This window comes from Meriones unguiculatus, chromosome 1 (genome assembly GCF_030254825.1).
Source record: "Meriones unguiculatus strain TT.TT164.6M chromosome 1, Bangor_MerUng_6.1, whole genome shotgun sequence".
Classification (NCBI taxonomy): domain Eukaryota; kingdom Metazoa; phylum Chordata; class Mammalia; order Rodentia; family Muridae; genus Meriones; species Meriones unguiculatus.
In genome coordinates, this window is record NC_083349.1 from 11210258 (window position 1) to 11227992 (window position 17735).

At 44.7% G+C, this 17735-nt stretch overlaps 3 protein-coding genes across 8 annotated transcripts in view; 1 reads left to right on the plus strand and 2 right to left on the minus strand.

Annotated features, from left to right (window-relative positions):
• Nucleotides 1-2343, minus strand: part of Uros (uroporphyrinogen III synthase) — a 16775-nt gene extending 14432 nt beyond the window's left edge. The window contains exon 1 of one of the 3 annotated variants that reach the window (XM_060381362.1): nt 1950-2343. The gene's annotated coding sequence lies outside the window, so the exon portion shown is untranslated. The remainder of the gene's footprint in view (nt 1-1949) is intronic. The other 2 variants (XM_021659735.2, XM_021659734.2) reach the window with 2 other exon arrangements.
• On the plus strand, nt 2344-15261 carry Bccip (BRCA2 and CDKN1A interacting protein). The gene is made up of 7 exons (XM_021659738.2): nt 2344-2560; nt 7066-7140; nt 7756-7836; nt 10833-10922; nt 11570-11745; nt 13076-13250; nt 14816-15261. The coding sequence occupies exons 1-7, from the start codon at nt 2396-2398 to the stop codon at nt 14984-14986; spliced, it is 933 nt and encodes a 310-aa protein (XP_021515413.1). The 5' UTR covers nt 2344-2395; the 3' UTR covers nt 14987-15261.
• Dhx32 (DEAH-box helicase 32 (putative)) overlaps nt 15219-17735 on the minus strand; it is a 60395-nt gene continuing 57878 nt past the window's right edge. For all 4 annotated transcript variants that reach the window (XM_021659736.2, XM_060381335.1, XM_021659737.2 and 1 more), the window contains 3 exons: nt 17307-17494; nt 16394-16575; nt 15219-15515 (listed from right to left, as the gene is read on the minus strand). In XM_021659736.2, the coding sequence (XP_021515411.1) occupies nt 15347-15515; nt 16394-16575; nt 17307-17494 (539 nt within the window). In that variant the 3' untranslated portion in view covers nt 15219-15346. The remainder of the gene's footprint in view (nt 15516-16393; nt 16576-17306; nt 17495-17735) is intronic.

Below are 17735 nucleotides of genomic sequence, written 5' to 3' on the forward strand. Positions count from 1 at the left end.
TAGCAGGAATTAATCTGAGGACACAAAGTGGCCCTTTCGTTTGTCCACTCTTGAAGCAATACAGGCTCCAGGAGAAAATTTTACAAATTACAAAAATGAAATTATTAAAAAAATTAAAACTAGTTAATTGTATGATTATGCTATTGCACTTCTAGGCAGATCCCAATAGAACAAAAGCAAAGATCTGAGGTATTTGTACACTCATGTTCATGGGGGCACTGTCTAATAGGTATAACACATAAGCAAATCTGGAGTCTGCATATATATGACTGAAAACAAAGAGCATGTATAGTCTTAGGCAAGAATTCGTGATGCATGAGTATGGTGATTCCAATTAAAGTCTTTCATCAGTTTCATACAGATGACTGCCAGGGGGCCACGGAAAGTGACTCTGGGGAACTGGTTCTTTGTCTATGCATGTGTACCTGCTGATGAAGGGTCTTGTCTTCTATCACTCTTAGTCTCATTTTTCGAGAACAGGTCTCTCTTTGAACCTGAAGCTCACTGATTGGTTAGATTAGGTAGCCGGTTGGGTCTGGGATCCACTGGTCTCCACCCAACTCCTCACCTCCAGCACGGGTTACAGTTACAGCATGGGTGTTGGAAGTGCTGGTACATCAAGCATTTTACCCACGCAGCCATCTCCTGACTTGACACAGAAAACTGTTTAATGAATAGTTTTGCCAGGTGTGAACAGTCCAAAGGATGGATAGTGATGATGGCTGTGAAGCAGCACGGATGAACGTAAGCAAAGAACCATGCTCTTACGTGTGTATACTTTACCATGCAAAAGAACTATAAGGCAGGGCATGGTGGCCAGAACCTTTAACCCCAGCACTCAGGAGGCAGAGTCAAGTGGAAATCTGTGAATTTAAGGCCAGCCAGATCTACAAAGAAGTGTACCAGGACAGCCAGAGATATACAGAGAAACCCTGTCTCAAAAAACAAAGCAAACCCAACGACAAAACAAAAAGCTATAAAGACGTGGGGGAAATGTTCACGAGTCTCTGTGCAATTCAACTGACATATTTTAATTTTTTCCTACTATTAGCCTTGTGACAGATATGCATGACAGTTCTGTTATTAGCCTTGTGATAGATTATAAGGGCATGTTTTCAGACAATTACAAATCCTCGAAGCCATTTTAAGCTCCTCTATCAGAGGTGGAGTTCTGGTGCTCTCACTGTCTATGGCATAGCCTGGCACACAAGAAGCAACCAGGACACCTGGATCCCACAGAATACCATCACGGGAACTCTGGGCTGGGCCTTGGTATCCTGACCATCTCCTATTGATGAAGATCACCGGGGTTATTCATATTTTCTAAATTTCTCTGGCAAAGGCTTCATTACTTCTAGAGGCAGCTCACTCTGGTTTGGGAATCTAACATACCTCATGTGCTGCCGTTATTTTACAGAGAAAAAGGGGGACCACGGAATTTACTGCCAGATAGTTAATGGTTTCCCTAGTTAGTGGATTCTTTCTCAATAATCTTTACAAGAAGCTGCAAATTGGTAGACTGAGAGCTACATCTGACTGGTAGACCTGACTTATCTAATACGGGTTTTAATCATTAGGTTATTTCTTGCAAAAATCTCACTTCTTTTGAAATAGATCTGAAACTTTGGACCAGTACTTCGCTAAGCCACGAGTGGTGGCAAAGAAGGGGTACACTCGCTAACTTGCCGCAACCCCCTTCTTTCTGTTCTACTCTTTTAAAACAATTCATGGGCCTGAAGGAGCAAAAGTCGTCTCGTCTACTTAGAATTTTGTTAGGGGGACGGCGGGGGGCCGGCCCGTCTGGATTTGAGGACCTTCCCGTGCGGACTCCAGCAGCGTCGGTCCGTCCCTGGTTGGCAGCTGTACCGGGACCCTGCCTCGGGGTGTCAGGAATCGCTAAGATCTGCGTGCACGTCCACAGGCCTGTCTTAGTCGAGTCTGACACCTACCTCGCGGGCAGGGCGACCTGCATGCCGCGGGGCACGACTCTCGCCGAGCACAGACAACCGAGACCGGACCCTCACCCGGCAACCCGCGATCCCGGGCTCGTACCTCACAGCGGAGGTGCGTGGGCCACACCTGGCTGCGCACGCGCACCGGCATCCTCGCGCCGGCGGAAGGAACCCAACGGATGGGACAAACCACTACGCACGAAGGGGGACGCCCGGAGAGAACGAGGAGGGTGGGGAGAGGGAGGGACGAAGAGAAAGCCGGACCGTGACCTCCAAGGTGGAAGGCCAACAGGACGATTAGTCCCGAGGGACTCCAAAGGGGACGCTCTGGGGTCGCGCGGTCTCCGCGGCGACCTTCGTTGTACTGTCTCAACCTTCTAGTCCTGTAGGAGAGTCCGGAAGGGCAGGGGCGGGACTCGCGCAGGCGCAGTGGGGCTGGCAACATGGCCTCCAAGGCTAAGAAGCGAGCCGTGGGAAACGGGGTCCAGCGGCCGCTGGGAGCACAGGCTCAGCGCGAGGAGGAAGAAGAGGATGAGGTCGAGGATGAGGAAGAAGACGATGAAGACAGTGACGAAGAAGAGGATGAAGATGACGAGGTCGTGGACGAGGTGAGGCACACGCGACCATACTTTTGGTGTAAGTCTGAGAGGTTAAAAAAAAACTTTCAGGCAACCGAAGCTGTGGTAAAGTGATAGGAATTGTGGTTCAGGAGCTGAACCGGACCCAGTTTCCCACCGCAGGCTTTTCTACACATTTCTTCCTGAAGCTCTTCCTGTCTTCGTTATTCCCACCAGAAGCCCGCCAACCGCAGCTTTCCGTTTTCTGCGTACGCGTGCAAACTCCGGCCTTCTGGAGTTTGTTAAAGGCAGCCTGTTCTGCCCTAATGTAAATTTTTCAAACGCCTTTCTCCTTTAAATACATCTCCGCTAGACCGTATTTACCGCCTCCCTGGGGCAGCCAACCTGGTCAGACTGGTTTTATGGCCTCACAGAACTGATGTCCTTTCTTTAGATTTGTTTGTTTTTGTTTTTCGAGACAGGATTTCTCTGTGTAGACCTGGCTTTCCTGGAACTCGCTCTGTAGACCAGGCTGGCTTCGAACTCAGTGATCTACCTGCCTCTGCCTCCTGAGTACTAGGATTGTTCAGACTTACTACCTAGTCCACGGTGGGTTGGATTAAGCACTTCTTTCTTGGTGAATGATTAGGCTTGAGTGATTGTTCAAGACAATTGCTGTCTCAGTAGGCACTTCAGACCGACTGTCCAAAGCAATCATTTTGTAGTTTATCCCCCATTTCTGTAACAGTTACATAATTCACCAGTTCAAACCCTAAACTTGGGTGCTAACTTTTAATTACTCCTCCTTTCTCACTCCATCAGTACATCAGTACATTAGCTTTTCTTTAGTATCCAGGCACATCTTATCATTGATCCTGCAGCTATTCTAATCTCTACCTCCATCATCTCTTGCCTGGTTACTATGACTTTTTTCTTATGCTGCTTCTTTTTTTCTTTTTTTCTTTTTTTTTTTTTTTTAAGGGGAAGTTAAGGCTGGGATAACCACTTTGAAATCATAATCAGATGCAACTTTATTGTCTTTACAGTGCTGGTAATCAAACCCAGGACACTATACTTGCTAGGCAAGCACTTCACCACTGAGCCTCACTCTCAGCTCCCTATAGTGGCTTTTCATTGTCTTGCCTTTCCATTCTGGTTCTTTAACCATCTGTATTCCATTTAACTGCCAGAGAGATCCGGTTGGCCTGTTCTACTCTCTCTCTTTAAATGCTCCTGTGGCTTCTAGTGGGATTTCCTTTCAGGATGGCTGGCTCAGAGCAAGCAAGAGAGAATGAGTGGAAATGGTCATTAGAGTAAGCTTGAGTCAGAGTGAGCATGCAAGGGGGTGTCTACTGGTTTGCAGTGCAGCATTGGGAATGAGACTGTGGTGTGGATATATAACATACCTTCCGTTCCAGGTCATTGCATTGCTTTGGACACCAGCTCAAAAATGTTTACTAGCTATTTTGCTACCTCAGGGTTCTAGAAGCCAGTGCTTCTTTTATTAACTTGGAAAATCTAACTGACTGCCAGTGACTAAACTGTGTACTATAATCACCAACTGTGGGAAGAGGGAAGGAACCTCAGATGTGGGACTGCCTCTATCACATTGGGCTATGGGCTTGTCTGGAGTCTGTGGGCCTTTGCTTAATTAATGATGGATGGAGGAGAGTCAGGCCCACTCTGAGCTGTGCCTCTCCTGGTCCTGAGTAGTATAAGAAAACAAGCCAGTAAACAGTGTTCTCTGCCTTAGCCTGCCTTGAGCTCCTGTCCAGACTTTCCTCAGTGAGGAACATACCGGGAAGTGTGAGATGAAAGAAACCCTTTCCTCCCTGAGTTGCTTTTTCTGTGGTGTTTATCACAGAAACAGAAAGAATGCCATCATTGATAATATTGTAGCAATATAAGCACCTACATACCCTGTTGGGGGGAATATAAATATGTGTGATTTCTTTGGAGGGTAATTTGACAGTATTTATCAAAATTTAAAGTGCATATAATTCCTGACTCAGTAACTTTCAAGAATTTACCCTACAGAAATTTGACAGTCATAATAATAATACTGAATACACTCCCAAGCTCTGTCCATTTTGTGTTAATTTACTTAATTCTCATGTTAGCACCATGGACTTAGGAAATATCACTATTTTACAAGTGAGACCATACAACAAGTTAAGGGAAATGTGTGTATATATAGTTGTTATGTGGAGGAAAAAAGGAACAAGGTGTGTGTGTGTGTATGTATGTGTGTGGATACAGTTGTTACGTGGAGGAAAAAAGGAACAAGGTGTGTGGGGAGTGGCATCCATCAGCTTGTGTGTATGCTATTTGACAGTAGTTTTAGGAGAATAGGAGTATTATATTAAGGCTAGGCAAAGGCTTTCTCACTAGACCATAGCAGATTTTACTACTCATATGCCTTTACATTTATGTGTGTGTGTGTTTGCCTACACATGTATGTACTCTGTGCATGTTGTGTCCACAGAGGCCATAAGAAGGCATCCTCTGGGGCTCAAGTATAGATGGTTGTGAGCCTCTATTTAGGTGCTGAGAATTGAACCTGAGTCCTCTGGAAGAGCAACCAGTGCTCTTAGCTGCTGAGCCATCCAGCCCTCCAGCCTGACAGGAAATTCTTAGTGTTGAGGGTAAGTCTCCTTTCTGAAATCTTTAGTGAGTGCTTGTCCCTTTATCTAATTGAAGAAGTCTTTCATTTTCTGATACATTTATTCACCCACAGTTCATTTTTGATGTAAAAACCCATGAAAATTATTTTGGATGATCAGAATCAACGTCAGTTTTGTTTTGTTTTGTTTTCAAAAACAAAATGGTATACCAGGAATAAAGATGCCATAGTTCAAGTCCCGAAGTGCCTAACTTAATGGACAACATGAGGTAGCTGACCTTTACCTTCCCAAATCGGCTTACCAAAGCAGTTAGGGGACTTAGGAGCATGTGCCTTCTTCCAGTCTCTTGGACTCACCATAATTTCTCTTCCCTTGGGGGCTTGTATTACTGTTTCCCAGCCCAGGAAAACTCTTTACCTGTTGTTTATGTCACTTTTTAGAGAAAGCTTTTGACTTTCTGTTTTCCTAATTTTAAGCAGTAACAGTGTATCTTTTTAAATATATGTATGTTTTTCAGTTATATTTACTTATTTGTATGTGTATGTGCCATGGTTATATATGCAGATGTCAGAGGGCAACTGTGGGAGTTGGTTCTCTCTGTGTCCACTCTCCCATGTGTACTCATTTGCCACATGGAAATCAGAAGATAATTTGCAGCGATCAAGTCTCTTTTCCAACATCTCAGTCCAGGGAATTGAACTCAGATAGTCAGGCTTGTCAATAAGTGCCTTTACCTGCTGCACATTCTCTCTCCAACCTCTCCTCATCCTTTTTAATGGTATATATAGTTGCACCTTTTTTGGTTTTTCAAAACGGTGTTTCTTTGTGTAGCCTTGGCTGTCTTGGAACTAGCTCTGTAGACCAGGCTGGTCTTGAACTCACAGAGATCTGCATGCCTCTTCCTCCTAAGTGCTGGTATTAAAGGCATGTGCCACCATCTCCCAGCTATACACATTACAGTTGCAACTTTAGACTTCTTTTCTGTCTCTCCTGTGTCTGCTCCACAAGAGCAGAGTTGTTCATATCTATTTATTTAGAGACAGAGTCATGCTATGTCATTGGTTGGCCTCGACCTCACATTGTAACCCAGCTTTACCTAGAACTCCCCATCTTCCTGCCTCAGTGAGTGCTGGGAGTACAGGCCTGTGTCACCCGACATGGCTTCACCGTTTCCACCCAAGCTTGGCACCTGCTGTTACTTAGTAAATATTTGCTAAGTGAATAAAGTATATCATCACATGAAAGGGTAAATTAAACTCTAGGCAGTTGTGGGGACTTCATGTGATCTTTTCCTTTACACAAGCTTTTTGAAGCCAGGTAAATAATTATTTCTCCTTTGAGGCTGCCTGACAGTTTTAGCTGGATGAGACTGTGTTTGTATTTAAACCAGGTCACCATGTTTTGTTCCTCCAGGCTTTTGCATCACATGAGGAAATGGTATGAGTAGCCTTTGTAATCTGTACAGGTATTTTGGCAGTATTTACCTTTTTTTTTTCCCCTTTGAGAAAGAGTCTCTCTTGATGAACAGGATGACCTCAAAAGCGAGGTGTTTTCGTACCCCTCCCAGCAACCTCTGAGTTAGTATTTGCAGGCCTCTAGAACCATCCTGGCTTTAGGTTTGCCTGTTTTGAAGCAATATTCCCCTCCCTTCCCTTTTATGAAACAACATCTTGTTATGTATCCCAAGCTGGTCTCAAATTATTGATCTTCCTTCCTCTGTCTGCGGAGTTGCTGGTCTGTACCACCACATTAGACTAACATTTCATGTTTTTCTCCTCAACTGCAAACCCCTGAGACATTTTCTGCAAATAAGTAATAGAGAACAGACCTAAAAGAATGTACTGAGGCAAAAGAAAAATTTGCAAAATGAATATGCTGCCTGCATCATCTTTAAATCTGTCTGTGATAACTTGTTTCACATATGATTTACAGGAAGTGAATATTGAATTTGAAGCTTATTCCATCTCAGACAATGATTATGACGGAATTAAGAAATTACTGCAGCAGGTATGGTCTTTCCAAATTCCCACGGTTGTCTCTGTGCTTTGCTGAAGGAATCTCTCCTTTTCCAGGGTGAATGGCTAATTGTGTCTCGTCTCCTTATCCTCCCCCCCCCATTACAGTGTTTAAGTTCTCTGTGTCCTGGAATGCCTTCCTTTTTATGTGGTCACTGCCTGAGATACTAGTCTCTTATAATTCACATCTGAATTTGGTGGAGTAAAAATCAAAAACAAATTTTTTAAGGGAGGAAAAGTCTGGCATATACTAAATAGGGGATGCTGTCCACCTTGGCAGGGAAGGCAGGGCAATAAGAGCCCGAGGCCAGCCTCACATGGCATTGGCATCAGCAGTTCAGAAGCAAAGCCTTGGTCCTTATATACCAGTCACATAACCGCTCCCCTTGGTGCTGTGAGGGCCTTGTTGCTGCCTGTACTTTTGCCTTTACCTCAGTAGGCTTGTTTTTCTCCTCCCTGTACCTGTTTGCTGAATACCACTGGCTTTGTCTTCTCACAGCCATCTTGATCAGGTCATTACATTTCAATGCTTTTGCTTGAATAATGGAATCAAAGTGGTATTAGAAATCGTGCTTTGGTCTTAAAGTATTTCCTTTTCTCCTTTAAGCTTTTCCTAAAAGCTCCTGTGAACACTGCAGAGCTAACAAATCTCCTGATTCAGCAGAACCACATTGGGAGTGTGATTAAGGTAAGTGGTGATTGACACTGTGGGTTCTTTGTCCTATTTAGTGGCCATTGAAAGGAGGTACTAGAGAGGACTGCCCAGAGGTTACTGCAGTGGTCCAAGAATATGAAGATGACTGATTTAGAAGATATTTTGGAGGTGAAATATGATATGGTTTAGTATACTGGGCCCTGAGTGAGAGAGAAAACATTCAAGGATGACTGCCAAGCTTCTGTTAGAGTGGTGAGGTTAGCAGACAGAGAAGATAGGTTGAGAGGATGAACGCATCATGGGTTTGTGCACTTTCAAGTTTGGGGTGCCTGGCTGCCGAGCAGCAGCTGCAGCCTTGAGTTTTCAGATGTCAGTCACTGAAATAGATGTGATTGGGATCGCCAAGGGAGGGCAGAAGACAGAGCCCTAGTAATGCCAACTGTGTTTGCCTGAGCAAAGTAAGTGGCAGAAACCTTACAGGAACGTATAGGAATGGCTGCAGTGGGAAGGGGAAAAGCAGTACATGCTTTCATAAAAGCAAGGAAGGAGTAACTAAGGAAGGCATTGTCTAGTAGAGTTATAGAGCCCAAGAAAAAGAGGACCCAGTTTGGACCCAGCTCTGCTACTTGTTGCTTGGGGTTCTTCTGGTTTCCTGCTGTTGTTTTACAAACAACCCCACAGCCTAGAAAAGCAAACATCTATTTGGCTTGTGGACCAGCCATTTGGACAGAGGTCAGATTTGTCACAGTTTCTGCTCTATGTTCTGTGAGCCAAGAAGGCTTGTAGTGGCAGCATTATCGCATGGGTCTTGGCACACTTGCCAGGTCGTCTAAAGTATAGGAAAATTGTCACAAGTAGATGATGGAAGACCAGGGCTGGTTCTTACTCACCATTTGAGTCGTATAGTTTTGTTGAACTTAAAACATCCTTGCCAGTTGGGCGGTGTAAAAGAAACTTTTATTTGCCTGATGTAATTGTTTCCCAGGCTTACTGCCTCCATCTGCTAACCTAGGCCTAGTTCTGGAAGCTTCTAGCCTCCCTACACTGTACTCTAGGCCTAGAATGTTTTCAGCCTCTGAGACTTAGTGCTGAGTCAGCTCATCCTTTTTAGCTCTTTCTGAACTCTGCCTGGCTAGTTCAACTCAGCTGTTCTGCCTCAGACGCCTCTCCCAGCTGACTTATTCAATTTGGCTTCTTTCTCAGCCCTGAAATTGCTCTGCTTGGCCTCAGACTAACTCCAGTCTTTTCTAATCTTCTGGCTCCATCTCATCCTCTGGCTTGTTCTGTCTTCACCTGTGCCTAGCTTGTTCTCATATTGAACCTTCTGTGAAACTCTCCCAGTAAAACTGCCCCTTTCTCTCTCTCCCTTTCTCTCCCTTCCCCTCTTTCTTTCCCTCTCTCCTTCTCTTTCTCTTTCCCTCCCTTTTCTCTCTCCCCCTTCCTCTTTCCCTTCTCCTCTCCCTCCCCCCTCCCTCTCCCCTTCTCCTGTCAGATCTTTCTCTGATTTGTTGCTTTTTCTGCCACTCAATTAAACATCACTTTCAAACATGGGTACTTCCTTCTATATACTAACTTTACCTTCATTGTTTGGGATTAGGCTTGTACCACCACACCTGGACCTTAGCTTTTTCTTTACCTGAAACTTGTTACATACCAGGCTGGCCTTAAACTTAGATCTGCTTGCCTCTGTCTCCTAAATTAAAGGCATGTTTGTATTCCAGCTGGCTCACACAGACCTAGCAGGTCTTCAGATGTAATCTCGTGACAGAGCAGCCATGTTCTGAATTAAAATTTCTCTACAGGGCAGTGGTGACCCGTGCCTTTAATCCCAGCACCTGGGTGGCAGAGGCAGGTGGATCTCTGAGTTTGAGGCCAGCCTAGCCTACAGAGTGAGTTTCAGGACAGCCAGGGCTACACAAAGAAACCCTGTCTTGAAAAAAACTAAACCAAACAACAACAAAAAGACCCCAACATCCCTGCCAAAGGCTGTAGACAAGACCCAACCCAACAAGCAGTGCTGCTATAGGCGGCTGTATTTGTAAGTGCCTTTCCATGCTGGGCCGGGATGGATCCCTGCCGTCCTCTGGTGTGGAAGTGGCAGGTTCGTTTCATCTTACTCATTTAACATGGATTCCTGAGTACTTGCTGTGTGCCAGGCTGAGGGCTAGGATGCAGTGGGAAAAGAGTTTGTGCCTGGACAAGTACACAGGCAGTATGTGGAGGGAACTGCCTAGGGCTGTAGTCTCCTAGTAGAGGAGCAGAATAGAGCTAGGGAGTTCGGGTTGGCTCATCATTGTTGTGCCTTGCTGTTTGCTCTTCCCCTCTGCCATGCCACGTAAACTGGGTTCAGTTAAATGGTCAAGAATTGCATTGTGGGAATGTGAATTTTAGGTGATTCAGTGTTTGAGGCTCCCAGAAAAAGAAGAAAGGGCTGTCTCAGCCAAGTCACTTAAAATCCAGAATGTTTTAGTTTATGAATATCTACCTTATCTGGATTTAATAATATATAGAGATCCTGGTTAAAGAAAACCTGTTAAGAATCTTTTTTTGAGACAGACTCCCACATGTAGCTCTGGCTGGCCTGGACTTCATTGTGTTTTGTCTGCCTAGGATTAAAAGGGCCACCACACCCACACCCAGCTATACATGATTCTTCTTCTTCTTTTTTTTTTTTTTTTTTCTTTGGTCTTTCAAGACAGGGTTTCTCTGTGTAGTTTTGACTGTCGCTATAGATGATTAACAGGCCTGGTCTACATAGGCAGTTCCAGGCCAGCCAAAAGTATACAGTGAGGCCCTGTCTCAAAAACAGAACAAAAAGAAAACCCAAAGATTCTTATATAAAGAAATGCAGAGCAGGATGAGGTCATCCAGAATGTAGAAGAGGAGCAGATTGGTCTGGAGGAAAAATGCTGTGAACACCACCACATGACACTCAGGACATGTGCTTTGTTTTTGAAAAGTGAGAAATTGGTGTTTTACTTCTTCCCAACCAAATACTGTAAAATTGAAGTATTTTCCTTTTAAAACAGCAAACTGATGCTTCAGAAGACAGCGATGACGAAGTGGATGAAGATGAGATCTTTGGCTTTATAAGCCTTTTAAACTTAACTGAAAGAAAGGTTAGTTTCTCTGGGTGACATTTGAAGCCTGGAATCTAGGTTGGAGTCTTCTGTGTCAGACTGATGGTTACTGCCTGGTACATGCTCTTTCTCTGTTCCTTTTCAGTGTGGACCTGTTTTGTAGGAGTGATTTGTATCCAGCTTAAAGCTGATCACTCCTGGTGGCACAGTGTTGACTGTGGCACTGACACAGGATCTGTTTGCAGGGCCTCTGCAGCTGGTCTCTGCTCCCAGTAACTGGATACACAGGCTTTTGTTCAGCAGCTTCCAAAGCTGAGGGCAGGCCCTTAAGGTGCATTTGTGTTTCGTCATCTCTCTGTTGACTAGTAATGAGTTCTAATCAAAACTATGCCTGCTGTTTATTCTCTGAGAATCAGGTACAGGCCACAGCCAGTCTTCAGTTTTCAAAGGAACTGTCCTGTTTATCTCCAACTGTTTTTGTCAGATGGAGTAGGACTGCTGTTCCAGTGTGTCAGTGTAAATTATAAACTTGACTTACCACCAATCATGGTGTGGTAATTAGGTGTAGTTACTTTGGGGGAATTTTTCAGCAGTCAGTACTGAAGAAACACCAGGGTTTAAAGGCAACAGGAGGAAACCCCTCCCCTTGAGGGAAAAAACAACAAGCCTTCCTCTTTACTTTCTAGGGGACTCAGTGTGCTGAGCAAATTAAAGAGCTGGTTCTAAGCTGCTGTGAGAAGAGCATGGTTGAACAGCTGGACAAGCTCTTGAATGACACCAGCAAGCCTGTGGGCTTTCTGCTAAGCGAAAGATTCATCAACGTCCCTCCACAGATCGCCCTGCCGATGCACCAGCAGCTTCAGTAAGCAGCTCTGGGAAGGGCCTTCAAACCGTCATTTTTTGCCCAAGGAGATTCCAAAATGTACCTCTTGTGGAATTTGTGGGTTGTTTGTTTGCAGCAAGTTCAGAGTGAGGGGAATGAAATAGTGAATGAGTTCACTCATTTCTAGTCCTTGGCCCCTTGAACAGTTTTGATTACTGATAGCAGTAATTTTAGTATTTTCAAAAGATTCAGATGGTAGAGAAGTAGATGAATTTTCAAGACTTTTTACATTTGACTGAGTTTCCGCATTCACAGTTGTCTGTAATTTGAACAAAATGTTGAAAAATACTAAGAAAACCAGAGTTAAATTTCTCTGTGTAGCGTTAGTTGTCCTGGACTGACTTTGTAGACCAGGCTGGACTCGAACTCACAGAGATCCCCCTGCCTCTGCCTCCCAGAGAACTGGGATTACAGGTGTGTGCTACCACACCCAGCTCAGAGTCAAATTCTTAAACTCTGTTTGACTATTGGAATGACATACCTAATCTAATACTGTCTCTACTTCTTGATCTCCTGTTGTTAAAAAAAGAATTTTAAGTTCAAAAAACATTTAAACATAGAACTACAAGATTTAGAAAATTAAGTGAATGAAGAATGATATCACCAATGCTTTGAGGCACAGGGTTAAAATGTAGAAAGGGCGTCGTCCTAGCTGGGATGTGATTTTCTGCCGGTAGCACCTTCTCTGTCTACATGCCCCGTTCTCCCCCCCCCCCCCCCCCCGCACCATCAGCTGCAGCTCACTGCTCCTGTTCCCCAAATGGTTTTTATGTCTGTTTTCTCTAAGCAGCTGGGGCTCTTGCCTACTTGTTTGCATGGGGCCTCAATCTGCTTTCTGCTGAGTTTGTGTTGGAGCTGAAGTGGACTGTTCTGAATTTATTAGCTTTGTTTAGAGGCAGCTTGTTGATTTTGGAAGGAAAAAAATTACTCTGCCATTCTAGAACTTAGGTTATCTACATCTGTGCAGTTTCTGCAGTGTGTCAATCGGTCCCAGACTAGTGGAGTTGTGAGGTCACATGCATGCTCTGGTGCCATCCGCTCTGCCTGTGTGCCTTTGAATTTAAACGCTTAAACATTGTTTTAAAAAAACGCAGGGTTTTTTTTTTTTTTTTTTTTTTTTAATTTGCACAAAACTGATTTTGAGGGAATGTGAGATCATCTGTTAGTGGGTATGTGTCTTTCTAAATCAGATTCTTCAATGCCCAGCCTGTGAGCAGCAGAGCCAGAGAGGGTGTTGCCTTGCTTTTCTCTGGGCTCCAGATAGATGTAATCCAATGGTGACGAGTGTGTTTGTGTGGATGCCTTGTAGGAAAGAACTGGCTGAGGCGCAGAGAGCCAACAAGCCATGCGGGAAGTGCTTCTACTACATGCTGATTAGTAAGACATTTGTGGAAGCAGGAAAATCCAGTTCCAGAAAAAGGCGGGATGGCCTTCCGGAGGAAGCGCTAATGTTCATAAATGCAGAGGAAGAGTTCTTCTATGAGGTAAGGATGTCCTGCTTCATCTCTCTGTTAACTGTCAGTAGCTTTTTTTTTTTTTTTTTTTTTTAAATAAGACATCCTTAGGCACTCTGAGTTCAAGGCCAGCCTGATCCACAAAATGAGTTCCAGGACAGCCAGGACTACACAGAGAAATCCTGTCTCAAGAAACTTAAAAACAAAACAAAAAAAACCTCTAAAAGATATCCTCTTGATTTATGCCAGTGTTCTTTAGTTCACCCCGTTTTCTCTGAGATCTTTGGCTGATGGCTAACACACTCTCTGGCACACCTTGCACACACAAACGCTTCCTATTACACTGTGTGTAGGTGTGGGCGTGAAGTGGGTACTGCCTGGGACCAGTTAGGCACTTAGAGCATGCTTACAGTGTGATGTTCAAGCCACATTTGCATGTTTTGAGTTCTTCTAAGAAGTTTCCCACCTGCAGATATGGGTGAGTGAATGTGAGCCCAGCTGCTCTGTGCCCTTGGGTCTGGATTACTGGTGGGTTTCTAGCATTTTCTATATTGGTGGCTCATGCTGTGATGGGCTTCCAAATCCCAGACAGTATTCCTATATTCCTTCTCACACTGCCCTCTTCCAAAATCTTGAAATCTAATCTCTTGGGGGTAACATTTTTCTGAATTGGATAACACAGTTTTTAAAAATGTATATATTTGTGTGTGTGCATATGCAGGCACCGTGGCATGCTTGTGGGGGTCATCTTCCACCTTGTTGAGGCAGGGTCTCTGATTGCAGCTGCTGTGCTGACAGGTGTCAGCACAGAGATTTTGGGGTTACAGTGCTCCCTGGCACCTGGTTGAGGTAGAGTCTAGGGTTCAGACTGGTGGTCAGACTTGCAAGGCTAGGTTATTCACCCTTTGAGCTATCTCCACTGACTGCAGCAGTAGAGATTCAGCGCTAGTTTTGTTTTACAAGAAAGAAATAGCAGAAATAGGGCTAGGGAGAGAATCAGCAGTATGTAAGCCTGAGGACCTGGGTTGGAATCCCTGACACCCACAAGCGGGACATGGTGGCATTTGCCTGTAACCCCAGCAGAGACAAGAGAATCCTGAGAGCTCGCTCACTCGCTGGTGGTGGTCCCCTCTGTACCAACGGAGACCATTTTAAGGAGATGTATGCGGGGTTTTAATATGGTCTGGCTATGCAAATACCCTGTTTACACAGTGTCCCCAAAAAGGAAGCTGCCAGGCATGTGAAGATCAGCCTGTGAGGACAGTTCTCAATTTCACTCATCTGTCACGGTATGATCTCAACAATCAAGGGAGACCATGAAAGTGACTTTAGAATTAGAACACTGTCACCTCTATCACTTGGCTGCCTGCTCCTGACTTGAATTGCACACCTTAGCTTATGGTCCTTCTGAGTTGACATTTGTTTGGTGTTTCATAGTTTCTTCCTGAAGTGTCCATTTGAGCTTATTTTATTGTTTTCCTTCCTTCACTGTTACTGGTATTTGCACATGCTAGATGGTGTTCTTTATTTTGGGTTAAATGAGCTCTGCCTTTGAGTCATCTACCTGTGCCTTCTTGTCTCCCCTTCTGCTGTAGAAGGCAATCCTCAAGTTCAGTTACTCGGTGCAGGGGCAGAGCGACACTTGCCTCGGAGGCAGATGGTCCTTTGATGATGCTCCGATGAAGCCCTTGCGAACTGTGATGTTAATTCCAGATGACAAGATGAATGACATCATGGAAAAGCTGAAAGACCATCTATCTGTCTAGGCCATTTCCCCCGGACAGTGACGGACTTGTTTATGTCTAATTACTGAGAAACCCATCGGAGAGATACTGAAAAACTCATTATTTTATTCAGATTCAAGTCCTCTACAAAAAGTAGGGTTCTGTTCCATGTGTCTGTGACACATTTACAAAAGTGTTTTTTTTTTTTTTTTTTTAATTTTGGTCAAATTGTGATTTGTTAAAAACTTCCAATAAGAAAAACATGGAATAGGGATTTTAAGAACTTAATAAAAACTATTTTTTTTATTTTAAAATCATATCTGAAGTGTTACTGTCCAGGACTTTGCTGGCTCCATAGCCCACACCTCCCTTTGGTGTCCGTATTGCACTCGGGTGGGGAGGTCACTGGATGGTGCATCTCTGCTCGGTAGTGTCGGGGCACTTCTCACACTCGTCCTGGTCCTCCTTCCTAGCTGTGGTGGGCAGGTGGCCTGAGGCTTGCTGGAGGATGTCCTTGCTTTCACTAGGAGGCAGGTTACTGAAGTAGTACTGTGGCACCAGCTCCATGAATCTGTTCACATAAAGCAAACAACAATATGAGGGCTGGGGAATGGCAGGCAGATGCCAGGTGCGTGCGGGCCCCAGCCCTGGAGAACACGTGTGGACCTGGTGTTTCGTGTGTTCTACCTCTGTAGGTCCTGCAGGCTGCGGTATCAGGGCAGTCAGTCTCACTGCACTTCCGAATGTTACTTCTCTAGTGCGAGGCCACACAGTCCAAGAGCGGTGCGTCATGAGAGGGATCAGAGCATATATTTGGAAAGGGCTTTGGGTAGACAACAAGAAGAGTCTTCGCCTCTTAACCATCACTTATTTCTACTTGGAATGTACCTTTGTAAGCTGCCACCTTAACATCATAAGGTGCCTTTAGACAGTCTCTGCAGTCATCTCTGAGTCTACCTTCTCAATGTTGCCCTTACTGTCTCTTCTCAACAGCTATGCAGAGATCTTTACAGTATATAGAGTCTTCCTTTTGCTTAAAACTCCAATTGCTGTGCATTGCACTAGCGATAAATCCAAACTCTTTTGTGGCTTACAGAGCCATACATCCTCTGAAACTACCTGTCTCTTCAACCTCACCTTCCTCGCTCCTCTGCATCACTTCATAACCCACCCCCGGCTCCACCCTGTGGCTTATCTCTTCCTAAAAGTTGACTAAGTCCACTCTTCCACAGCCAGTGCACTGGTGCCTTCTCTCTAACATGGTTCTTAATGACAGTCCATGCTGTGTTTACTATTCCTAAATTGCAATCTCAGGCTTCTTAGGTGTCATTCATGTAAAGACAGGCAGGCACCGGCTAAGTTTCATGGAAATGAGAATGAAACAATCCAGTACGGGCTTTATTCCCACATGGGTGAATTAAAATGCCCTTCCTTCTCAGTTGGACTTACAGTTCAGGAGAGACTGCTGAGGTGACCCTGATGTAGTTGTTCTCGGATATGCTGAACTCATGGAAGAGGACCCACTCGGGCATCTTCTTGCTGATGGAGTAGCTTGACAGTGGATGCAGCTGAGCAACCTGCTTATGTGTGAGCATTAAGTAGTTACCCGACCCGTCAACATCCCGAGCAATCTAAGAGGCGGGTCAGAGAAAAAGGGAATTGATACACAAACATGTTAGTTTTAAAAAACCCAAAGAAGTTTATACAGAATAGGTAGAACTAAAATTTGTCACCATGCTCCTGTTATTCAGATAATAGAAAATGAGGATCAGTGACTTTGGTGTCAGCTGCAGCACTTTAAGGCGGCCGCTGAAACAGTGCCGCTGTAAACATTTGGGTCATGAAATAAAATGTAAAGCATGCTGTGTGCTCTGCCATGAACTGTCCATGCTCTCCATCCTTTATGCCTGATCTTCGGCCCAGTTCATCCATACTGTGACCTCTTATGTAGATAACTTCCTTTTCCTCAAAGATGAAGAAATCTATACTGAAATGTCATCTTTTTTTTTTTTTCTCCATTAAGCCTACTTTCTAGGGTACAGTGTTGCACTCTTGATGTGAAGGACATAACTGCTTGTGTCATGGACACTAATTGGGCTCTGTGGAAATAAGAGAAACAACTGACACAGCAGTACTTTGGCTTGCTGGACTAGTAAACAGGAAAGAGGAGTTGTGCCTCCTTTCCTCTGTCCTCTTGGACAAAATTAACATACAGTATTCTCTCTTGAGAAGAAGTGTACTTAAATACCAAATCTTAAAGGTCAATAAAACCATCACCATCAGCCAGTGAGTGCTGGCTGAATCTCCCAAGTCTGTGGAGCTCATTTGCCGCACATGCCAGGGCAGCTCTGCGCCTGCCTACCTGCATAAAGTATCCAGAGAGCAGCGCTTTCCTGATGTTCAGACTATTTTCCTTGGAGCCGAAGGCGGGCTCTGCATAGGGAAGCTCGATCCGCTTGATAATCTCCAAGAGTTCTGCTCGGATAACGTCTGCCATCCTGAGAGCAGAGCAGCTGAGGAAGTGATCCTGACACCACTTCTCCACACAGTCTGGAGGGAGAACAAAAGGCCTCTCAGAAGTGATGTTACCTTCTGTGAGCTCTATTGAAGGTCATGGGAGGGGCAGAAGATGGCTAACATAAGCCTCCCCAGTGGCTGTGGGATCGGCCACACCTGTAGCAGCTGCTGAGGTTTTGTGAGCCCAGCATACTGAAAAATGTATTCCTGTCAGAAGCACATTTCCCATCTTGTGGCTGTGGTGAGGCACCTGAGACTGCATTAGCACCTGCAT